At 38.0% G+C, this 25,214-nt stretch overlaps 1 protein-coding gene across 2 annotated transcripts in view; it reads left to right on the forward strand.

Moving 5' to 3' along the window:
* Positions 1-25,214, forward strand: part of SEPT10 (septin 10) — a 61,758-nt gene that overhangs the window by 23,399 nt on the left and 13,145 nt on the right. Inside the window, exons 2-8 of one of the 2 annotated variants that reach the window (XM_012807045.2) lie at positions 2,160-2,228; positions 10,859-10,976; positions 11,627-11,822; positions 16,902-17,088; positions 20,752-20,913; positions 22,167-22,263; positions 23,447-23,615. In XM_012807045.2, the coding sequence (XP_012662499.2) occupies positions 2,160-2,228; positions 10,859-10,976; positions 11,627-11,822; positions 16,902-17,088; positions 20,752-20,913; positions 22,167-22,263; positions 23,447-23,615 (998 nt within the window). Of the gene's footprint in view, positions 1-2,159; positions 2,233-10,858; positions 10,977-11,626; positions 11,823-16,901; positions 17,089-20,751; positions 20,914-22,166; positions 22,264-23,446; positions 23,616-25,214 lie in introns of both variants that reach the window. The other variant, XM_023514962.1, reaches the window with a different exon arrangement.

The following is a 25,214-nucleotide window of genomic DNA, read 5'->3' on the forward strand; positions in this document are numbered from 1 at the left end:
AAAAAATTGTGATATTGTGGCAAATATAAAATTTACCATCGAAACCATAAGCACTTTTTTTATTTATTTATTTATTTTTTTTTTTGGTTGCAGCCATCATTGTTGTTTGGCGGGCCCGGGCTAGATTCAAACCCGCCACCTTAGGTGTATGTGGCTGGCGCCCTAGCCCCTTGAGCCACAAGCACCGAGCCCCTCTTCTCCTTCCTTAATGGTAACTTTGCAGTTGGTGTGAGTGAGCTCTTTTTACCCACCAAATTCTTACATTCACTGTTTTCTTTCTCCAAACCTGAAATTCCATCTCCCTTCTGGTGCTGAGGGATTTGCCTTATCTGATGCTATTCCTCTTGTCTGACTTAGTTCAGTCTTTGCATTCTTTGAAAACTGCCCTTGCCTTCAGTGATCTCCTCTTTCTCCAAACTTCTGTAACCACCCACTGTTCCATTCTAGTGGCTCTAACATCTCCTCTGTCCCACACAGTAAAGGGACAGGATCTGCTTCTGGTGCACAGTGATGGGGGTTGGGGTGGGCTTTTCAGAATGGCAGCAGTTGGAAGGCATAGGTAACTGAAGTACATGTACAGTTAAAAACACACATTAAAACCTTAGGTTGATTCCGATGTGTATCATTACATACATTTCTCTTTTCAAATTGTGAAAACACAGGCAGTACCTTTGTGTCCATCAGTGAGCTTTTGTTGTGTATGTGTGCAGTGGGGGCAGCGTGGTGGGAGCACAGGATAAGGTTCACCATTTCCTCACACCTGTGGGCAAAGCTGTTTGTTGTGGCAGAGTTCATTGTAACTGCAGTTGGGATGAGAGAGCATCTGTATGCACTATCCTGTAATGTATACAGAAGAACACTGTAGCATAGGAAGCCCAGGTCAGTGTGTAGGTTAAGTAATGTAAAACTGTCTCCGGGAGAGGTTCAGTGAAACAGCACAGTGCAGAGCAGTAGATAGCTGCAGAGGAGGCCTGGATGTGCTCATGTGCTTAGACTTGCGCTCTCTCTGGAAGGATGCCCGAGTCAGTGGCCTCTCAGGAAGAGGGCCGAGGTACGAGGGAATCCAGGAGGGGAGGGGATGCATTTTGCACTGCATTCTTACTGGCACTACAATATCTGGCTACAACTTGGGACAGTAGAAGGAACACCAGCTTTGCAGTCAGATCAGTTTACTGGCTTCTGCACATAATGATTTGGGCTGAGTTACTCACTTTTCTGAAGCCTAATTTTCTCATATCGGATGTGGGAATGATAATACATATAGCTCAGATGTGTTGTAAGAATTAAGAATATGTGCTTAATGAGTTAGCACAGTGGTGGGCATACACAGGAGCTGTATAAATGATAATTTTATCTTAATTGGGCAACGGAGGCACTTGATTAAATCTTAAAATCCTTTCTTTCCCACATATACTGCAATTGGAGCATTCTTTTTTTTTTTTTTTTTTTTTTTGAGACAGAGTCTCACTATGTTGCCCTCTGGAGAATTCTGTGGCATCATGGCTCACAGTAACCTCAAACTCTTGGGCTTAAGAGATTCTCTTGCCTCAGCCTTCCAAGTAGCTGGGACTATAGGTGCCCGCCACAACACTGGATTTTTTTTGTTGTTGCAGTTGTCATTGTTTAGCGGGCCTGGGCTGGGTTTGAACTTGCCAGCCTTGGTGTATGTGGCCGGCACCCTAACCACTGAACTACAGGCGCCAAGCCAGTTTGGAGCATTCTTAACATTTCTGTGGAATGTTCCCCCCGCATGCTACAGTGGAACATACCTCCTTTGAGTGCTTTCTTGGCTCCTAGAGTATTTTTTAGTGAAATAACTTATTTTCTCCTTTCAATCTCATAAAATCTATTAAATACAAGTAGTGTCCATCTGTTCTTTGTCTTCCTACTTGTAAATAGGAATTTACTAATTTCTTTTGCATGTGTATGTTTATTACTCAGTATCTTATGTCGAATATTTATAATGTATATTATTTATTTGAGCAGATACTTACTTACCTGGCAGGAAAGCCACAATTTTAAAATGAGTTAGTAATTTGGACTACAAGTCAAAACTTGGTGATAATAGTAATCTTAGAACCTCTTATTCATGTAAATGTATTGTTTGGGTTTTGGGGGTAATGTTTCTATTTTCTTTTATGCCTCCCCCCCTTTTCTAGCTCTTTCAGTCTTGTATGGGAATGAAAACAACTGGTATGTCCTCACAAGCGCTTGATGATGAACAGAAAGTAAGTATATATTTTAAATAGATCTCACATTGTCCTCTGAATGCTTCTATGATTTAAAAATAACTACTCACTATGCTGATGGACTTTTGTAATAGAGTCTTCTGTTTGTACTTACCTTGAATGGGAATTAACTTTTCTGTTAATTCAAGTGCAAAATCGATTCTGGGTTGAATAATCATTGAGTGTCCATAATGTTCCTATCTTATTTGACATTAAGCATAATTTTTTAAAATTTATTTTTCATTTGTTATTTAGTTTCTTTTTAGTTCATTGTCTTTGACATTAAGCAAATTAAAACTCCTGAGTATTTCAGCAGGTTCATTAGAAACACTAGTACTGCTTTTGCTGAGTGCATTGCAGAACCTGGTGGATGCTTAGAACTCCTTTTAAGGATAGGGTATCAACCACAAGACTCCTGGAAGTCATCAAAAAATACAGTAATGTCTCAGGATATAAAATCAATGTCCACAAGCCAGTAGCCTTTGTATACTTCAGCAACCAAGATGAGAGGCTAATAAAGGACACAACTCTCTTTACCATAGCTTCAAAGAAAATGAAATACCTAGGAGTATACCTAACAAAAGAGGTAAAGGACCTCTAAAGAAATTATGAAACTCTAAGAAAGGAAATAACAGAGGATATTAACAAATGGAAGAACATACCATGCTCATTGCTGGGAATAATCAATATTGTTAAAATGTCTATACTTCTCAAAGCAATCTACTGATTCAATGCAATTCCTATTCAAATACCAATATCATACTTTCAAGACTTGGAAAAAATGATTTTTTTTTTTTTTATGGAACCACAAAAAAACCTGTATAGCGAAGGCAGTTCTTAGTAATAAAAACAAAGCCAGGGGCATCAGCATACCAGATTTTAGGCTGTACTACAAGGCCATAGTGGTCAAGACAGCATGGTACTGGCACAAAAATAGAGACATAGACATTTGGAATTGAATAGAAAACCAGGAAATGAAACTAACATCTTACAACCCCCTAATCTTCGATAAACCAAATAAGAACCCACACTGGGGGAAAGACTCCCTATTCAATAAGTGGTGCTGGGAGAACTGGATATCCACATGTAAAAGACTGAAACTGGACCCACACCTTTCTCCACTCACAAAAATTGCTTCCAAGATGGATAAAGGACTTTTAAATTTAAGGAATGAAATGATAAAAATCCTCAAAAAAAGCATAGGAAAAACACTGGAAGATATTGGCCTAGGGAAAGAATTCATCAAAAAGACCGTCGTGGCAATTGCCACAACAGAAATAAACAGATGAGACTTAATTAAACTGAAAAGCTTCTGTATAGCTAAGGAGACAACAACCAAAGCAAATAGACAGTCTACCCAATGGGAAAGGATATTTGCATATTTTGAATCAGTCAAAAGCTTGATAACTAGGATCTATAGAGAACTCAAATTAATCTACATGAAAAAAGTCAACAATCCCATATATCAATGGGCAAGAGACATGAATAGAACCTTCTCTAAAGAAGACAGATGAATGGCTAACAAACATATTAAAAAATGCTTCTCATCCCTAATTATTAGAGAAATACAAATCAAAACCACCCTGAGATACCATCTAACCTCAGCAAGAATGGCTCACATCACAAAGTCTCAAAACTGTAGATGCTGGCATGGATGTGGAAAGAAGGGAACACTTTTACACTGCTGGTGGGACTGCAAACTAATACAACCTTTTGGAAGGAAATGTGGAGAACCATCAAAGAACTCAAGCGAGACCTCCCATTTGATCCTGCAATCCCATTACTGGGCATCTACCCAGAAGGAAAAAAAAACCTTTTATCATAAGGACACGTGCACTAGACTGTTTATAGCAGCTCAATTTACAGTTGCCAAAATGTGGAAACAGCCTAAATGCCCACCAACCCAGAAATGGATTAACAAGCTGTGGTGTATGTATACCATGGAATACTATTCAACCATTAAAAAAACAGAGACTTTATATCCTTTGTATTAACCTGGATGGAAGTGGAACACATTATTCTTAGTAAAGCATCACAAGAATGAAGAAGCATGAATCCTATGTATTCAATTTTGATATGAGGATGATTAATGACCTATTACATGATGGGGGGTGGAGGAAGGGGAGAGCAGAGAAAGAAGGAGGGTAAAGGAAGAGTAGAGAGAGGGAAGGAGGGAGAAGGGGTCTTGGTGTGTGCCATACCTCTTGGGGGCAAGACACAATTGTAAGAAGAACTCTACCTAACAAATTCAACAGTGTAACCTAATTTCTTGTACCCTCAATGAATCCCCAACAATAAAAAAAGTAGTCAAATACACACACACACACACACACACACACACACACACAAAGGACAGGGTGTCAGGCAGCACTACCAGATACCTTCCTGATTCCATCCAGATTAGACCTGATGCTTCTAAGGGCCTTCTGAATGCTTCTGGTTAGCAAGGATGGCTTTTGTTAGTTCATATTAAGATTTACATTAAAAAAGAGGGAGTAAATTTAATTTGGTGATAGTGAACTTTTAATTTTAATGAAAAAGAAAATTACAAATATATACATGAATAATTCAGTAAGGTTAAATAATTTCCTTCAGTTTTGCGCTCCAATAACTATAGTCTTGTTTTTCCTTCTTCCTTCATGGATGACATGGTCTCCACAGTTTTGGTAAATGTTAATTTGACCATCAGGCTGCCATTATTTTTATCTTATTTTCTTTCACTAGGAGGAGTAGTCTCTTCCATCTGTATTTTATGACCTCACAGACTTTTTGAATTACAGTTAATCTGCCTTCTAGCTCATTGCTTTGCTGAGACTGCCTCTATAGGTACTAGTAATCTTCAGTGACAATCTACTCAGTGGCCGTTTCATAGTTTCATTTTCTCCAGCCTTTCAGCTGCATTAAATCATGGGACCACACCCTCATTTTTGAAAAGCTTCTTTTGTTCCTGTGACATTATAGAGCCAAAAAGGATCCTGGAAGCCATTTAGTTCAACTTTTATGTAATTAGTGTATGCTTATCAGATAAAAACTCTTGACAAGTGCTTTTCTTTTTTTTTTTTTTTTTTTGAGACAGAGCCTCAAGCTCTCCCCCTGGGTAGCGTGCCGTGGCATTACAGCTCACAGCAACCTCCAACTCCTGGGCTCAAGCGAGTCTCCTGCCTCCGCCTCCCAAGTAGCTGGGACCACAGGCGCCCACCACAACGCCCGGCTATTTTTTTTTTGGTTGCAGCCGTCATTGTTGTTTGGCGGGTCCAGGCTGGGGATTCGAACCCGCCACCTTAGGTGTACGTGGCTGGCGCCTTAGCCGGTTGAGCTATAGGCGCCGAGCCAACAAGTGCTTTTCTAATCTTGAACACTTATGACTGGGAAGTATAATGCTTCTCTTCACTCTTTTTTAAAAAAATCATAAAGATAACATGCTTACGTGAGTGAAGGGGATTCAAAGAGCATAAAAGAGAACATTGCCTTCTAGGTTTTTGTTGCTGTATAACAAGTCATCTGAATTTAACTGCTTCAAATAGTAGTTAAATTGTTACCTCACAGACCTATGAGTCAGAAAGCCAGGCATGGCCCATTTGGCTTCTCTGTTCCAGGTTTCCTGCTCAGGGGTCAACTGGCTGGCTTCTCATCTGGTAGTGCTCCTTCCAAACAGGTTTCTGGCAGAATTCAGTTCCTTGCTGGCTGGGGGTTGCTATCAGCTCTTAGGGACTGTACTTGGGTCCCTGCCACATGGTCCCCTCTATCCTAAAAGCCAGCAAGGAAGAATTGGCATGTGGAGTCCCCTTGATGCTTCCTATCTTTGGCTGGAAGTGCCTGGACCCTTTCAAGGGCCCACCTCATTAGGTCAGGCCCATCTTACCATCCTACCCCTCCTTTCTAAAGTTGACTGATTTGGGACCTTAATCACATCTGCACATCAGCAGCACCTGAGTTTGATTGAATAACTGGAACTATCAGTCTTAGGGACTGTGTCAGAAATTCCGCCCACCGTATTCTGTAAAAGCAATTATTTCTCCCCTCAACCTCAAGTCCACTCTTCAGTGGTAACCACTTTTAATAGTCTGTTACTACCCTCTGAGACATTTCCATCCATGTTCATATGTATGTAAGGATATGGAATGTTTGAAAAAAAAGTGTATTTTTTTTTACTCAGATTACAGTAATTACTGTAGATACCTAGCTTTTGATATTGTAGCATATAACAGTGGTATTCCATTGAGTAGACATACAGTAGTTTGTTTATCCATTCACCATTTATTGGACAGCCGGATTGTTTCTAGTTTTTGATTATTGGGAATAAAACTGCTGTCATTTGTGCATAAATTCTTATGTGGACATACTTTTTTGTTTATCCTGGGTACTTTGCAGTGAGATTTTATTGATTGTGTAGTAATGTATGTTTAACTTTATAAGAAACTGCTGAACTGTTTTCCAGTGTGGCTATACCATCTTGTGTTTGCACTAACAAATGTATTAGCATTCCAGTTCTTCATTATCCCCAACACTCGACATTGTCAGTCTTTTTATTTTAGCAGTTTTAGTGGATATTCAGTGTTATCAGTGTAGTTTTAATGCATATCTTCTTGTTAACTAAGTTTCTGTATGCTTCATTTGTTCTTTCATTTTCCTTGTCTTCTTTTGGATTAATAGAGTATTTTTATGATTCTAATTTACATTTACTATTGGCTTATTATCTATATCTGTATCTTTTATCTTTAAAAAAAAATAGAAATTGAGCTGGGCGTGGTGGCTCACGCCTGTAATCCCAGCATTGTGGGAGGCTGAGGAGGGAGGATTGCTCAAGCTCAGGAGTTTGAGACTCCCCTGAGCGAGAGTGAGACACTGACTCATGAAAAAAATGGAAAAACCCAGCTGGGTGCCGCGGCAAGTGCCTGTAATCCCAGCGGCTTCAAAGGGTGAGGCAGCAGGATACCCACAGCTGGAGTCTGGGTTGCAGTGAGCTCTGATGCCACTGCACTCTGCTCAGAGCACAGGGTAGAACTCTGTCTCCGCAAAAAAAAAAAAAAAAAAAAAAAGCAAGAAAAAAACCCAGAAATTGATTTAGGCCTCATCACACCCAACCTTCAGATAATAGTACTTTATGTATGCTATACAAACCTTCGTGGTGTACCTTCATTCTCCCTCTCATCTTTTGTGTTCCTCATACATTTTACATCAACACATAACCTATAATACATTGTTTTTACTATTGCTTTTATGCAATTATATTTTCAAAAGTTAAGCAAACATATATTGACCTACACATTTACCTTTCTGTTGATCTTCATTCCTTTATGTAGATCCATTGTCATTTTCCTTTCTCTTAAAGAACTTCTTTAAACATTCCTTACAAATATAGGTCAACTGACAATGGATTTGCCAGATTTTATCTGTCTGAAGATGTCTTTTTTTTTTTTTTGAGACAGAGTCTCATTTTATCACCCTTGGTAGAGTGCTGTGGTATCATAGCTCACAACAACCTCAAACTCTTGGGCTCAAGCAATTCTCTTGCCTTAGCCTTCTGAGTAGCTGGGGCTGCAGGTGACTGCCACAACAGCTAGCTATTTTTTAGAGATGGGCATCTTGCTCTGGCTCAGGCTGGTCTCGAACCTGTGAGCTTAGGCAATCCACCAGCTTCGGTCTCCCAGAGTGCTGGAACTACAGGCATGAGCCACTGTGCCTGACCCTTGAAGATGTCTTTATTTTGCTTTCCTTTAAAAAAAACTTTTCATTGGATATAGAATTTTAAGTTGTCATTTTTCCTTCTTTTGGCATTTTATGGATATGAGTCTTTTGTCTTCCAGTTTGCATTTTTTCCTGTGAGAAATATTTTCTTTTTTCTTTCTTTTTTTTTTGAGACAAGAGTCTTACTCTGTTGCCCTCAGTAAGAGTGCTGTGGCATCATGGCTCATAGCAACCTCACACTCACAGACTCAAGGGATCCTCTTGCTTCAGCCTCCTGAATAGCTGGGACTAGAGGTGTCACTACAACATCCTGCTAATTTTACTAGAGAGAGGGTCTTGCTCTTGCTGAGACTAGTCTTGAACTCCTGAGCTCAAGCAATCTACTTGCCTCAGCCTCCCACAGTGCTAGGATTACAGGTGTGAGCCACTGAGGCTGGCCCTATTTTTTCTATGAATGATTTTTTTTTTTAGCTTAGATAGTAACCATTGAACACATCTCTTGTCCATTGTTTGATCTGCTGTTACTACTACTCCATACATTTTTTATTTCAGATGTTACTTTTTTTGCGTTCTAGAAATTCCATTGTTGCTTTTTGTTGTTGAGAGCTTTTATATCTCTGTATAATTTACTGTCATGTCACTTATATCCATCCTTTTCAGTAGGTTCTTATTGTTTAGTTGTTTCTTTTAAAGTTGTTTATTGATGGATTCTGTAGATTCTTTAGTATATTTATTAGAGTTTTTAAAAGTTCTCATCTGCTAATTAAGCATCTGGTTCATTGTGGATCTCTTTTGGTTGATTTTTTTTGTTGACTATGAATTAAATTTTTCTGCTTTTTCCTATTGTTGTAATTTTTATTTATTTATTTTTTGAGACAAAGTCTTACTTTGTTGCCCTCAGTAGAATGCTGTGGCATCACAGCTCACAGCAACCTCAAACTTCTGGGCTCAAGTGATTCTCTTGCCTTAGCCTCCCAAGTAGTTGGGACTACAGGTACCGGACATAATGCCTGCCTGTTTTTTAGAGACGGGGTCTCACACGTGGTCAAGCTGGTCTCGGAACCTGTTAGCTCAGGCAATCAACCTGCTTTGGCCTCCCAGAGTGCTAGGATTATAGGTGTGAGCCACTGACTGCCCCCTACTATGCAATTAAAAATGGTTGTAATTTTTAATTGTATAGTAGCTATTACAGAGATGCTGGATTCTGTTTTATTTTTCTGCAGAGTTGAGCTTTGTCTAACAGGAAGTTAAATTGCTGGACTGATTGTATTGATAATGTTGAGCCTTCTTATAGGCTTTGTTAGGACAGGTCTCTTTCAGTTGTGTCTTTAGTGCTGGGGAGCATTTCTGATTTCTGGGATGTAGTCCCTACTCCTAAAATGTGGCCATGTAAGGTTTCAGTAGAAAGCCTGAGGTGTTTATTTAAGACCCTTTAACTCCTTGAAACTCAGAGACTTAAAATTCAGGTTCTGTCCATTCTCCACTAGATATCATTCTTGAAAACTCTGCTTGGCTCCTCTGAATTCCTATTCATCCTGCTGGGATCTCTGTATATCCTTTGTATATGTGCAGTTCTGGGGTCAGCCAAGGATTCGAGGGAATTGTGTTTGCAGATTTTAGATTCCCTCTCTTCTAGAATTTGTTCCTTTAATTTCCAGCCACTTGGCCTGTTCCAGTGTCCCACTGACTTCTTAACCCAGAAGGACTATTAATTCCTTCCCAAACTGTCTTTGTGCCATAATTAAGGAGTACCCTCAGGGAAAAAGGCAGGTAAATGTGCCTCTCATCTAAAAGGTTCGCTTCTCTCAAGAATCTTTTTCCCTTCAGAGTCTATCTGCCTTTGGTTGCGCTCAAGTGATTTGAGAGAGTTACTTATAGTTGTTACCAGTTGGGAGGTGAGTTTATGGTGAGTTACTTTGCTATTACTGGGAACTGGAACTGTATCTATAATTTTTTTATTTTTGAGACAGAGCCTCAAGCTGTCCCCCTGGGTAGAGTGCTGTGGCATCACAGCTCACAGCAACCTCCAACTCCTGGGCTCAAGCGAGTCTCCCGCCTCAGCCTTCCAAGTAGCTGGGACTACAGGTGCCCGCCATAACACCTGGCTATTTTTTTTGGTTGTAGCCATCATTGTTGTTTGGTGGACTTGGGCTGGATTTGAACCTGCCACCTTAGGTGTATATGGCTGGCGCCTTAGCCACTTGAGCCACAGGCACTGAGCCTATAATTTTGTATCATACTTTTTTTTCACTTAACCTTTTATTTATTTATTTATTTTTTTAAGACAGAGTCTTCTGTTGCTCTAGGCTAGAGTGCTAGAGTGCAGTGGTGTCATCATATCTCACAGCAACCTCAAACTCTTAGGTTTGAGCAATCCTCTTGCCTCAGCCTCCCAAGTAGCTGGAACTATAGGCATGCACCACCACGCCTGGCTAGTTTTTCTATTTTTAGTAGAGACAGTGTCTTACTCTTGCTCAGGCTGTTCTCAAACTTCTGAGCTCAAGCAATCCACTGGCCTCAGCCTCCCAGAGTGCTAGAATTACAGGCATGAGCCACTGTGCCTGGCTATCACTTAACATTTTAATGTAAGAATTTCCCAAGTTTTAAAAAATTAATTATAAACATATCCAATGACTTTTAAACTTTCTATTTTGTAAGAAAATATACCATAATTTACTTGTGTATCTTCCTATTTTTGGAACTCAAGTGTTTTAACATTATAAATAGTGCTGGACTTCATTGTATGAAGGGGATGAAAAATGTGTTTTGTGAGGGTCTGGATACAGATTTCTTTCCTGGAAAATTTACTTAAGCACTTACAAATCATTAGTTTCTTTGATAAATTATATTGATCCTTTCAAGTGTGCCTCCATCCTGTTTAGGTCAGAATTTTTTTTTTTTTTTTAACTGTTTCTGGTCTTTCTGCTCTTCTTGTCCTTCAGAAAAAAGAAAATATTCGTTCCTTGACTATGTCTGGCCATGTTGGCTTTGAGAGTTTGCCTGATCAGCTGGTCAATAGATCCATTCAACAAGGTTTCTGTTTCAATATTCTGTGCGTGGGTAAGTGCCACTTACTCTTCCTCTGAATTGTTCCTTTGAGAGTTACTTGTGCTCAATTCGCTCTTTTCATAACAATATGATGCTTCTGTCATGAACTTGAAATCATGACCCCAGGGTTTTTCTGCAGTTATTTAGATTCTATTAGTTTTGTTTTTCTTAGCTTTAAACTTTTTTTTTTTTTTTTTTTTGGAGACAGGGGCTCTCTAAGTTGTCCAGGCTAGTTTGAACTCCAGTCCTCAAGCAGTCCTCCTGCCTCAGCCTCCCAAGCAGCTCAGATTGCTGGTATAAGCCCCCATGCCCAGCTAAATTTTCAACATTTTGTTTGTTCTGTAAACATTTCATTGTTTTCTTTAGCATTCCGAGTAACTTAGCCTATGTACTCATTTCTATGCTCTGCCAAGGCTTGGAGCCCAACTGGGCAGGTATTCCTATTATGGTTTTTTTTTTTTGCAGTTTTTGGCCAGGGCGGGGTTTGAACCCAACACCTCCAGTGTATGGGGCCAGCGCCCTACTCCTTTGAGCCACAGGCACCGCTGGACAACCTGCTTTTGAAATCTGTGGGCTCCTTGAAGTCACTCTAGGAAGAGTTTACAGACGTTTCTTCTCATCCATCCCAGGCACTTGTGAAGATGTGTTTTTGTTTCTTTTAGGGGAAACTGGAATTGGAAAATCAACACTGGTTGACACATTGTTTAATACTAATTTTGAAGACCAGGAATCCTCACATTTTTACCCACAAGTGAGACTTAAAGCTCAGACATACGAACTCCAGGAAAGTAATGTTCGATTGAAATTGACCATTGTGAATACAGTGGGATTTGGTGATCAAATAAATAAAGAAGAGAGGTATGTTTCTGGAATAAAACAAGTTTATCTTATTTTAAGACATTTACCTTTTAGTCCCATGAACTGTGATTTGATTTTCTCCTATAGAGTAATTCATACCTTTGCTCCCAGCCATTAATGTTTTTAATTATTAAGCATTTTTTTGTTCTTGTTAGCAAATTGATATTTTTCTATCCATTTAACTGATATCCTGAGAATAATTTGAATCATGTTATTAAAATGTACATTTCAGCAAAAATAATTTTAATTAATTTTCTGATATGCAAATTTAGTGTATATTAAGTTGTTGGCACAGATTTTCGTGTAAGATTCACCTTATGAAGGAAAAGAAATACAAGATATTCAAGAGCAAATACGTACAATGGCCAATACATGGTGCATGAATTTTTGTGAAATTCTAATCAAAATAACCAGTTCTATGATTAAGGATTGCAGGGAAGTTTCGATAGTGAAATTTTAATTTATATTTTACTTATTTATGTTATTATACCTCATCTACTTATGTCATTATATCTTGCTACCATTTCTCCTAAGGCATTATAAATACTGACTATAGATTCTATATCAAATTTAACCTATGAAAGGGAGAAATAGATTGGGATAAAACAATAATTTTTGTTTTTCCTATGTGACATATTTTACAGTATAGCCTTTTTAGCGCTGTGGTATATTTTAAATAGGAAGAAATGGTTTGTGTGCACATTTTGGCAAGAGTACATCAGTGGCAAGGGCAAAGGCCTGTGACTCCTTGCTTTAAATATTATTGATACATATAAAATAATAATCAGCTTAGAACTAGTAAGTGTATACAAGCAGTCCTCAAGATACAAACATCCAGCTTATATACAGCTCACATTTATGAATAGACATTATTACAGTAAGTCCCTGATGTACAGACATCCGACTGTCGTACAATTCACACTTATGAATGGAGGCTATTACAGGTCATAGATAAATGTTGCTATTTCAACTCACATACAAATTTAACTTCAGAACAGACTTACAGACTCTATCTTGTTTGTAATGTGGGGACTGCCTGTATAAATATAAGTATTTTTAAATGAACCTGAACGTAGAGTGTGTATACTTGACCGGTAAAATAAATTTTACTGTATTATGAAATAATACCTGCTATGGTTATAACTTTATTTTAAGTTAAGCTTTATTTATTTATTTATTTTCCCCTTTAAAAAATCTTTAATAGATTTAGGGGGTACCAAGTCAAGTCTGTTACATGTATATATTAGTGAAATCTGGGCTTTTAGTGTGCCCGTAATCCAAATAGTGTATGTTGTACACAATGGGTAATTTTTCATCTCTTACCCTCCACTCTCCCTCTCATCTTTGGGAGTCTCCAATGTCTGTTATTCCATTCTGTACTGCTGCTATGTATACCTATGGTTTAGTTCCCACTTAATAAGCGAGAAAATACAGTATTTGATTTTCCATTCCTAAGTTACTTTGCCTAGGGTAATGGCCTCCTCTTCCATCCACATTGCTGCAAAGGACATTATTTTATTCTTTTGTGTGTGTGTGTGTGTGTGTAGAGTATATACTACACCTTTTTAATCTAGTCATCACCTATTGCTTGATACTTTCATATCTTTGCTATTGTGAATATTGCTGTGATAAACATACAAGTGCAGGTATCTTTTTGATACAGTGGTTTCTTCCTTTGGGTAGATACCCAGTAGTGGGAATGCTAGATCAAATAGTACACCTGTTTTCAGTTCTTAGAGAAATCTCCTTACTGTTTACCATAGAGGCTGTACTTTAGATTCTCACCAATGGTATATCAGTGTTGACTTCTCTTTGTGTCCTCACTAACATCTATTATTTTTTTACTTACAGTAATGGCCGTTCTAACTTGAGTAGGATGGTATCTCATTGTGGTATTAATTGGTATTTCTCTGGTGATTAGTGGCATTGATCTGTTGGCCATTTGTATGTGTGTCTTCTTTTGAAAAATGTCTGTTCATATTGTTTACCCACTTTTTGGTGTTTTTTTTTTTTTTTTGCTTGTTGAATTGTTTGAGTTCATAGCAGATTCTGGATGTTAGTCCTTTGTCATATGCATAGCTTATGAATATTTTCTGCCATTCTGTAGGTTGTCTGTTTACTCTGTTGATAATTTTTTTTGCTGTGCAGATTATTAATTTAATTAAGTTTCATTGGTTTATTTGTTGCATTTGTATTTGGGGTCTTAGTAATAGGTTCTGTGCATAGGCCAATGTCCAATAGAGTTTTTCCTAGGTTTTTCTTGTGGAATTTTTGTGATTTCAGGTCTTAAATTTAAAAGTCTTTATTCCATCTTGAGTTAATTTTTGTAAATGATGAGAGCCAGGGATCCAGTTTCATTCTTCTGCATATGACTTTCCAACTTTCCCAGCATCATTTGTTGAACAGGGCATCCTTTCCTCAGTGTGTATTTTTGTCTGCTTTGTCAAAGATCAGCTGATTGTAGATATTTGGTTTTATTTCTGGATTCTCTGCTCTATTCCATTAACCTATGTGTCTGTTATTATATCAGCACCATACTATTTTGGTTACTGTAGCCTTGTAGTACAGTTTGAAATTGGATAATGGATGCCTCCAGGGTTGTTCTTTTTACTTAGGACTCCTTTTGGTGATGGTTGGGCTCTATTTTGGTTCTATATGAATGTTAGAATTTTTTCGAATTCTATGAAAAATAACATTGGTATTTTGATAGGGATTGCATTCAATCTGTAGATTGCTTTGGGCAGTGTAGTTGTTTTAACAATACTGAATCTTCCAGTCCACGAGTATGGGGTATTTTTCCATTTGTTTGTATAATCTGTAATTTCTTCCATCAGTGTTTTGTAGTTTTCCTCATAGAACTCTTTAACTTTCTTGGCTAAATATGTTCCTAGGTAATTTTTTTTTTGTAGCAGTTGTAAATGGAATTGAGTTCTTGATCTAGTTTTGAGCTGATTCTTATTATTAGTAGAAATGCTACTGATTTTTATGTATTGATTGTGTAAACATGAGACTAATTAATCAAACAGAGGAGTCTTTTGGAGGAGTCCTTGGGGTTTTCTATGTATAAGGTTATATTATCTGTAAACAGAGATAGTTTTATTTCCTCTTTTCCAATTTTTTTCTCTTTTTCTCTTACTGATTTCTCTGGCTAGTACTCCTAGTTCTATATTGGAAAGAAGTGGTCAAAGTGAGTATCTTTGTCTTGTTCCAGTTCTTACCATAGGGGAGGATGCCTTCAACTTTTCCCTGTTCAGTGTGATAATTGGCTGTGGGTTTGTCATATATGGCTTTTATTATTTTGAGGCATGTCCTGTCTTTGCCCAGTTTGTTGAGAGTTTTATCATTAAAGGATGAGTTTTGTCAAATGATTTTTCTGTGTCTGTGGAGATGATCATATGGTTTTTGTTTTTAATTCTATTTATGTGGTAGAGGATCACTTATTTAGTGATCATTTATTTAGTGATCACTTATTTAGTGATTCATTTTAATAGTGAATTGAGCTTATATATTGCTCAAGGGTTTATGCTAGTTCATACTTTCTGTGTCCTTCCATTGTTTACCATTTGGATAGGGAGAACAAGGTATTTTCTAAGTTTAAAAGAGGTAATGATACTCAAGGACTAGAAGGATCAGGCAACTTTAATAGAAGAATTCAATTCTATACACAGATACTGGGTGCTTAAGCTGTCCGTTTTAGGGCTAAAAAGATTAATTGCAAAAGTATCCAGGGAATTTGACATAGGAAATATTTTTTATTATTTTTGCTTGGAAACCCAGTCTTATTTGATGACAATAATTAGGAGTAGAAAGGTAAATTGCATAGGCAGTGACTTCGTACATCAAAATAAAGTGGAATGCTCACATAAACTTCAAACATTATTAGCACACTGTACTGCACATACACTGTGATCTGATTTGCATTTTGAAGGATGAATAGACTGAGATAGCAAGAAGGTTGATGGCTTTCCAGGGAGGAGTTATCTGAGTGAGGAGTGTGAGCAAAGGATAAGATTGGCTTTGTTTATAATTAAGTGAAAATAAAAACATGTCAGCATTACTAGTTAGATACTTTCAGCTGATGTGCACCTTTCATCTTTACTATGTTAAGTCTTTTCATGCCTTACAATCCTGATTTAAGAGGCAAGAACTTAGGGAATTTGCTTAAATATCTTTTAAGTTATTCATACATGTAGCCATGCCTTTCTCAGTTAAATAATCTGCCATGTACTAGTTTGGTTACAAATTAGACTGGTTATCTAATTGGCAATTGTGAGAGCCTTTGTCAGAAACTATCCCAGAGTCTGAATGAATGTGGGAAAGTATTAACATAACTTCCCTACCATTTCAAGCACACGTTGTCCTGATGGTTTTTTTTTTTTTTTTTTTGAGACAGAGCCTCAAGCTGTCCCCCTGGGTAGAGAGCTGTGGCATCACAGCTCACAGCAACTTCCAACTCCTGGGCTCAAGCGAGTCTCTTGCCTCAGCGTCCCAAGTAGCTGGGACCACAGGCATCCACCACAACGCCCGGCTATTTGTTGGTTGCAGCTGTCATTGTTGTTTGGCGGGCCCAGGCTGGATTCAAACCCGCCACCTTGGGTGTATGTGGCTGGCGCCTTAGCCACTTGAGCCACAGGCACTGAGCCCTGATGGTTTTAAAGCACAGATGGTACTCAACTTATGATAGTTTAACTTAACGATTTTCAACTTTATGATGGGTTCTTAGGACATAACTCCCAATAAACTTCCATTGTAAGTGGCAAAACATCTGGACTTGTGGTAGTTCAGGTTAATGATTTTTTGACTTTACAATGAGTTTATCGGGGTATTCAATGCATCTTTGGTGTACAATATTTTCAACTTACAGGGGGATTATTGGAAAGTGACCCTTTTGTAAGTTGTATACATGTTACCTCAGTGCATGCATGCTCTGTGCATTGTTATATCACTAAAGTTATCTATTAAGCATAGACAGTAACTTCATTAATAGATGAAAATACAGGCCTCAAACTTTAGGAGTTATACAAATATCTTATTAAGGTAGCACAGAGATGTTGTATTATATATTTAACTATCTTTCAGCTACCAACCAATAGTTGACTACATAGATGCCCAGTTTGAGGCCTATCTGCAGGAAGAACTGAAGATCAAGCGCTCTCTCTATAGCTACCATGACTCTCGAATCCACGTGTGCCTCTACTTCATCTCACCAACTGGCCACTCTCTGAAGACACTTGATCTCTTAACCATGAAGAACCTTGACAGCAAGGTGAGTTTAGGAAAAGAATCAACCAATGATACCTTAATGTTTATTTCAAACTATTAAAATATCTTTACAATATGTGTGTATATATTGTAACGTAGATTTTATGCATCTTTAAAACATAGGTTAAGTTTCTATCTTAGCTTATTTTCCAGAGAAATTCAGTTTGGGAGATGACGTGCAAAGAAGAAACATTAATGTAAAATTTTAGTTTCTTTTTTTAGTGATTAAATTGCATGCCAGAAAATGGATATTCTTTACATTTTTTATATAATTATACTTATACTTTATGACACTATTAAGCAAGAGGAAGACCTTCATTGACAAATGCTAAGTTCTTATGTTTTATCACATGTTAAAATATACTAAAATATGTTTTAATTTGGACCATATCAAGAAAACCTATTTTGAATTTTTCAGTGAAGGAGCTATATAAAAATTCAAAGAGCTATTAAAAAAACCATAAGTAAACTCACTTCAGATTTTTATATTTGTTTAAAAAGATGGTTAAACACTACTTAACTATCTTATACTTAAAAAAAAAAAATCTCCAGTTTTCCTATAATGTCTAATGGTGTGAGAGAGGGCAGATTTTGTAATTCAAGTTACTAATTTTACCAGGTAGGATTCAGAATGCAAGAGGATTCTGGATGCTACTGCTTTCTCTGTAGAAGTCAGTATGGAACGCCTGACAGCTTGCTAGGGAAGCTTTGGCATGGGTTTGCTTTTGAGTAGGGTTAGGGTTAGGGTAGAGCTTACTGTCTGTTCTTCTGATCAGATGTAATCACATATTCCAACTGTTTAGCCAGTTATTTTCATAGTTGAGTTTGATTATATGGAAATTCATATTTGTTAAAGAAACAAGGCTCAGCACCTGTAGCATAGTGGTTCTGGCGCCAGCCACATAAATCCAGGCTGGTGGGTTCAAGCCCAACCCAGGCCAGCTAAACAACAATGACAACTGCAACAAAAAAATAGCCGAGCATTGTGGCGGGGGCCTGTAGTCCCAGCTACTTGGGAGGCTGAGGCAAGAGAATCACTTAAGCCCAGGAGTTTGAGGTTTCTGTGAGCTGGACACCATGGCATTCTACCCAAGGCGACAGCTTGAGACTCTGTTTAAAAAAAAAAGGCTTTGTCACTTATTAGCTCTTTGATCTTTGATCTTGGGCAAGTTTCTTTAGCCCTCTGAGCCTCAGATTTCTTACTTCAAAGTAAAAACTAGAGAGAAGACCCATTTTAAGGGGCAAACATGAAAATTAATTAAATTTATCCATGTAAATAGAGGGTTTTGCAAATATAGAGCATCCGAAGTCACCACACATAGAGGAAGAGAGGGAATTGTAGCTAAAGGTGCCGTTACTTATAAAATATTCATCACAAAATTTTGTAAAATATTTATTAAATATTCTCTACGTGTTGGCCACCTCCCTACATACATACAAAGTCTTGTCTCCTCCTCATGGCCAACATGTTCCAAGATATCCATCGTTACGATTTTTCCTATGTGGCGACTTTTGGGACATCCAGTAAGATATGATTATCTTTACCTAGTGAGGATTAAATCAAACAATGTAGACCCTCTGTAAGTTGACCACCCAAGGGACTGTAACAAACTGGGCAACATACAGAGGTGGTCCACATAAGGAACTAGGCCCACTGTACTCATACATACATGTGGTACATGTCTGGTCTATGAAAATTAGGTCAACTTAAGGAAGTGGTTGATTTTGGGAGGTGGTCAACTGTGGAGCTTCTACTGTATATTGAAACCAAGGACTTGGCACCAAAATGTTTATGTGCTTTGACTAATTTAAAATGAAAGCTGTTTACTTGTGCTTGTTGAAAGTTTTCTGCCATTAACTTCATAGATAGTTGGAAAAATCCATATCTCCTTTGGAACATATGAAAGACGGATAAATCCAATATACATATTGAGTCAATGTGAAATATGTGAAGTTGGAGAAGAGAAAAGAATAGAATAGGAATTATAATTTTTACTTTTATCCTGAAAATTATATTGTGGTCTCACTTCTTAATATGTGTGACTGATTAATCTGAGATTTTTCATTAGAAACAAACGAACAAAAAAGTAAATCAAAACACTACCAATCCCAAGTTTGTGAAGACATCATTCTTTTGTAGTGACATTAATCTCGCAGTACTAGATTTACAAATTAGTCATTATTCACGATCCCAGGTCTCTTCCTATGTGTCAGTGATAGGACTTTAAATAATACCAAGGAAGTGGATCCTGTGCATCATGAGCACAGGATTGATTGCATTAGGACAGTTTCTTCCTTCCTCTGCCACCATCTGTTAGCAGTCTTTACTGAGGGGCCCAGGTGGGGCCAGAATCAATGCTGAAAAAAGAGGCAGAAACCCTTCACTTGTTCTTAGTTTTGCCAAGGGATTAATTACCCTAATCACTTAGTGCTGGGTGATTTTTTTTTAAGTGGCACTCTTTTTTTTGTTTTGTTTTGAGACAGAGTCTCATGCTGTTGCCCTTGGTGTCACAGCTCACAGCAACCTCAAACTCTTGGGCTTAAGTGATTCTCTTGCCTCAGCTTCCCACATAGCTGGTACTACAGGCGCCTGCCACAATGCCCAGCTATTTTTTGGTTGTAGTTGTTGTTGTTTGGCAGTCCCAGGCTGTGTTTGAACCCACCAGTTCTGGTGTATGTGGCTGGTGCCCTTGCCACTTGAGCTACAAGCACTGACCCCAAATGAAAATTCTTAGTGAATTAACAGTCACATACCAATGGGGGTGGGTCAGGGGTGGTTGTTTTTGTTTTTGTTTTTTTTGAAACATACTTTGTCGCTGTCAGTTGACTGCTGTGCCATCACAGCTCACAGCAACCTCAAACTCTTGGGCTCAAGTGATCCTCTTGCCTCACCCTCCTAAGTAGCTGGAACTACAAGCACCCACCATAATGCTTGGCTGTTTTTAGAGACAGGGTCTCGCTCTGGCTCAGGCTGGTCTTGAACTCCTGAACTCAGACAATCTACCCACCTCAGCCTTCCAGAGGGCTAGGATTACAGGCATGAGCCACTGTGCCTGGCCCAGGGACAGTTTATTTTAATATGTCCCTGACCTTCCCCTGTCCATTGGTTTGTGACAATTTCGGCATGCTGTTTATTATATTTTACTTATTAAGTGTGTGATGGAATTATAAGAGACTTTGAGGGAGAGAGAAGAAAATGTGAGATTTTTAAACCTAAATTCAAATGAAAGATTAATGGTATAAGAGTTCTACATTTGTAAAGTTGTTACTGTAAGGCCAGCACCTGTAGGAATGACTGTGTAAGGGGCATATAAAGAAGATAGTGACCGCCAAGGATTACCCTACTCAGGGGTTGGCAGATTTTGTCTGCAAAGGGCCAGGCAGAAAACATCAATCTTCACAGGCCCTGTGGCCTCTGTGGCAATGCCTCATCCCTGCTGCTGCAGTGTGAAAGCTGCCCTAGACCTTGCATAAATGATGGGCATGGCGGTGTTCTAGGAAGTCTTCATTCATAAAAACAGATAGTGAGATAGACTGTAGTTTGCCAACCCCTGACCTAGACTAAGGAAATTTCTTGTAAGAGAAAGAATGATTGTGAGTGAAAAAACTGCAGGATTGAAAAAGAAATCCTTACTTAGGAGACTGTATTTCTCTTTATTCTTCATAGGTAAACATTATACCAGTGATTGCCAAAGCAGACGCAGTTTCTAAAACTGAATTACAGAAGTTTAAGATCAAGATCATGAGTGAACTGGTCAGCAATGGGGTCCAGATCTACCAGTTCCCCACAGATGATGACACTGTTGCTAGGATCAATGCTGCGATGAATGTGAGCTGCTAGTTGAATATTGATTGTTTTGCATGTGAAAATAAAACCATAACTTATGAGTCACGTTGCTGCTAATATACTAATACACTTCCACTTGTGTCTTCCAAAAAGACTTCAACAAGGTGAATGTTCAGAAAGTCCAGTGTGAGAAATGTTTTATTGAGTTGGAAAAAGTATTACGAGGATGTATTTCTCAGCATATTTCCTTCTACTCTGCTTTCACTTAAATAAGTGATATATTTATACCTCTTGGGGAACCATACTTATTTGCCTTAGAAAGATGCCTTTCTATCCTGTCTTTAAAAACAAGAGAAGACATTATAGCCTCCCTTGGGATGCTTTAGAATCTTAAAATCTTGAAGATGTCTTTGGACTGGTGTTAATGTTTATGCTCTTTCTCTCTCACAGTGTCACATGTACATACTAAACGCTCACATAACTTTTGGTTTAATATAATTGAAGATGACTAAATTCTTTACTTCCTTCAAGTTAACACATTTCTTGGTTGTGTTTTGTAGCATCTTGAAGGCAGACAAATTTAACTATACGTTCTATTCAAGTTATTAAACCTTTCTGACATTGTTAACATATCCGTAAAATTAGGTTAATTACCTATATTGAGGTTATTGTGAGGATTAATGGTATAGCCTTTGTTAAGGGTCTTACAGTGATTTTCAGTAACTGTTCATTCCATTTCTTTCCTTTTCCTTTTCTGATATTTCAAACCCCATTTATATCAAGATATTACCTAATCTAAATCAGTAAAAACTGACTAATGTAAATTAAGTGATCTTAATTCCTATGTGTTAAATTGTTTTTACATCTGATTTTATTTCTGTGATTTCTTAGAATAATTTTTCACAAAGGTGCAATTAAGAAACTAAATAAAGTCAATTATTAAGTACTAAATATACTTAATAATTGAAGTGTACAGTATGTACACTTCTTAATGTATACTTTTTCCTTATATTAATCCTCAACTTCAAACAGACCCTTGTCCCTGAACTTAGCTGTTGCGTTTTGTTATATTAGCATTAGTTTAGCATTAGCATGAAAAAAAGACATTTGCAGAATAACGAATTAGCATATATTTACTGCCAAATCTTAAAATCAAATGATCAGTTGCTTAGCTGATTTTGTATAGTTTTATTTAATAAATTATTCTCTATTATAATTGTGTAAGTTTTTTTTTTTGCTAGTAAGTTATCAAATTGCCGTGAGAAGATATGATTGATACTGTGGTTCCTTTTTAGGGACAACTGCCGTTTGCTGTTGTAGGGAGTATGGATGAGGTGAAAGTCGGAAATAAGATGGTCAAAGCTCGCCAGTACCCTTGGGGTATTGTACAAGGTAAATGAGAAGAATGGTGACTAGAAATACATATGTGACCTAGTGATCACAAGGATGCATTATTTTGGGTTATGACTCGGTTGTCAGAGGAGTTGGCTGGATACTATTTTAGCTCGAGTCTGTGGGCCAGAGTCTCCCCGCTCTGTCATTGTGCCACTAGAGATGGCCTCTCCAAGTTCCCCAACTGTCAGAAGCTGAGGAGCACTGATGAGGCATTTTGACCAAAATTTGAATGTAAAAAGTAGTGTTTAAACATGATTCAGAAACTAATTACTACTTCATTGTAGGGCACAATAAACCATCCTATACATTTATATACTTTTACTAATCAAAGTACTGCCAACTATTTCCAAAGCAACCTAGTCAGCTAAGTCTACTTGACATTTAGATTATGTCTAGCATTATAGAGAAGTAAGTAATTAGCTTACTAATGAATCTAAATGAATCTGATTCATTTACTCGTGATACAAATTAATGGGGAATGGACACTATTAGTACTTGTTTGCAAATGTTCCATGTTAAAAATTGACACATATTGTAATTAATGAGAAAGATTGAGAAAATGTAACATTTTTAATGGATAAAAAATATAAAAGTAGTAATTGTACTTAGGACTAATTGTATTCAGGACTATTTATTTATAGCTCTGTGGTCACCATAAGCATAGGATGAGGACCACGAATGTGTGTTTGCTAAATTTGAATAGTGCCTAACATAGGATCATAAATGTAATTAAAATGAATTTGATAATTATAGTATGCACAGATGGTATCCTTGAGGCTGCAGAATTTACTAGTTTGAAGTTTCAGTGAAGTAATGTTACATACTCTTTTTCAGCACTATATGAAATGTCCTGAGGATAGTTTGTAAACTGCTAGCAAAGTGTTAATGAAATAGGAAGAGCATATAGTTAACATAATAAATTGCATTTCTCTGCTGTTTCCCGTTTATCCATTGGCTACTACATTTAAAGCAAATCTCTTGGTCTTTTAATTAATGTTTCCCATAATTCAGTGTATAAAATGCAAGAGTTTCTTCCTTGCTTACTTGTGTAAAATAATCATTTTGTTATTTAACTGTTATAGTCACATGTGTTTTCACTTATTTGTTCATTCAATAAGTACTAATTGTATACCAGGAGATAAAAACCATTGTTGCTTTTCTCCTATTTTTTTCTGGCTAGTGGAAAATGAGAACCACTGTGACTTTGTAAAGCTGCGGGAGATGCTCATTTGCACAAACATGGAGGACCTGCGTGAGCAGACCCACACTCGCCACTACGAGCTTTACAGGCGCTGCAAACTGGAGGAGATGGGCTTCACAGACATGGGCTCTGACGACAAGCCTATCAGGTGAGGCCGGGGGGCATTAGCACTGCGTGGCTTTGTATATCCCGGATTTGGGGGAATATGGTTTTCAGAAATCTCCCTAAATCATGAAGTAGAATCATTTGCTAAAGACTAATCATCATGCTTCTCACATCACTTGACACCTTTTTGCTTTTAAAAGGTCTTTAAGCTAAGGTGATGAGATTTTAACATTGATAAAGCTGGACACCATTGATGGGGTGGGGGGGTGGAGGGGGTGTTGGTTCTTTTTTTTTTTTTTTTTTTGAGACAGAGCCTCAAGCTGTCCCCCTAGGTAGAGTGCCGTGGCATTACAGCTCACAGCAACCTCCAACTCCTGGGCTCAAGCGAGTCTCCTGCCTCCGCCTCCCAAGTAGCTGGGACCACAGGCGCCCGCCACAGCGCCCGGCCATTTTTTGGTTGCAGCCATCATTGTTGTTTGGCGGGTCCGGGCTGGGGATTCGAACCAGCCACCTTAGGTGTACGTGGCTGGCGCCTCAGCCGGTTGAGCTATAGGCGCTGAGCCTAGGGTGTTGGTTCTTAATTAAAAATTCGGTCTATATGGAGCAACAAAAATTTTCAAAGAACACAAAAATAGTATTGTAATATATATATTTTTAATTTCAACATAAGTACAATTTACAAATACATTTTAAAAAATTATGTATAGGGCGGCGCCTGTGGCTCAAAAGAGTAGGGTGCTGGTCCACCTGGGCGACCTTGCCCAGGAGGGGAGTAGGGAGTTTCCATTAGCCTTTTTATTTCCAAATGATTAACCTCTTCATTCCCAAATGGAGTTACATTAACCTTTTCAGCAGCTGAAAACCGAATATTCCCTTCCTTTTGTCCCGCCCTAACTTGTTGTGCATTCTTTCCAAATATCAGGACTTTTTAAGCATGCTGCGGGACATGGGACAAATTGTTAAAAATCGGGACTGTCCCCGCCAAAAGCGGGATGTCTGGTCACCTTACTTTAAGCCCTTGTCTGACTCAGAAGGAGTTACATAGAAGGAAGAATAGATGGCAGAAGTCCCCTGTGTCCGTACATGTTGATGGGAGAGCCTGGAGGAAAAAACGTCATTGTTTGGATTTATTTTGCATTTATATGAGATAGATGAAATTGTAAAAGAAAGAAAAGATAGTTGGAGCAGGAGTCATATTAAGTAAATTAAAACAAGATCTGTTGGTTTTTCTCCTGTGAGAGTTTTGAAATGAGTGAACCTTGTAAAGGAAGAATGGAGAGTACTTGTAGAGAGGCAGAGATTAGATTGTTTCTCCTAGTGTTATAGTGCCGTTATAAGAACTGTAGAACCTGAAGACCTTGCTCTATGATAAAGAGTGTTGAATGTTATTACAGATTTCCTTGGTAATTTTATGTGGTGCTAGATCTCTGACTTCGTTTTTTATAAAGACACGTGTACCTGAAACTGTTCCTTAATGTACTACAGTAAATCTGATTTGATGTGGCATTCCAGAACAGTTTTTGCATGGAGAAAAGCGCGAGATCCTTAGGCAAAGGCTATTTTAAACTCCGAGACTGAGGATTCCTTTTCTATTGCACTGTTTCATTTCAACATCTTCCCTGGCTGTTAGCACTTGCTGCAG

This window comes from Otolemur garnettii, unplaced genomic scaffold, assembly GCF_000181295.1.
Source record: "Otolemur garnettii isolate 467f Iridium unplaced genomic scaffold, OtoGar3 scaffold00062, whole genome shotgun sequence".
Classification (NCBI taxonomy): domain Eukaryota; kingdom Metazoa; phylum Chordata; class Mammalia; order Primates; family Galagidae; genus Otolemur; species Otolemur garnettii.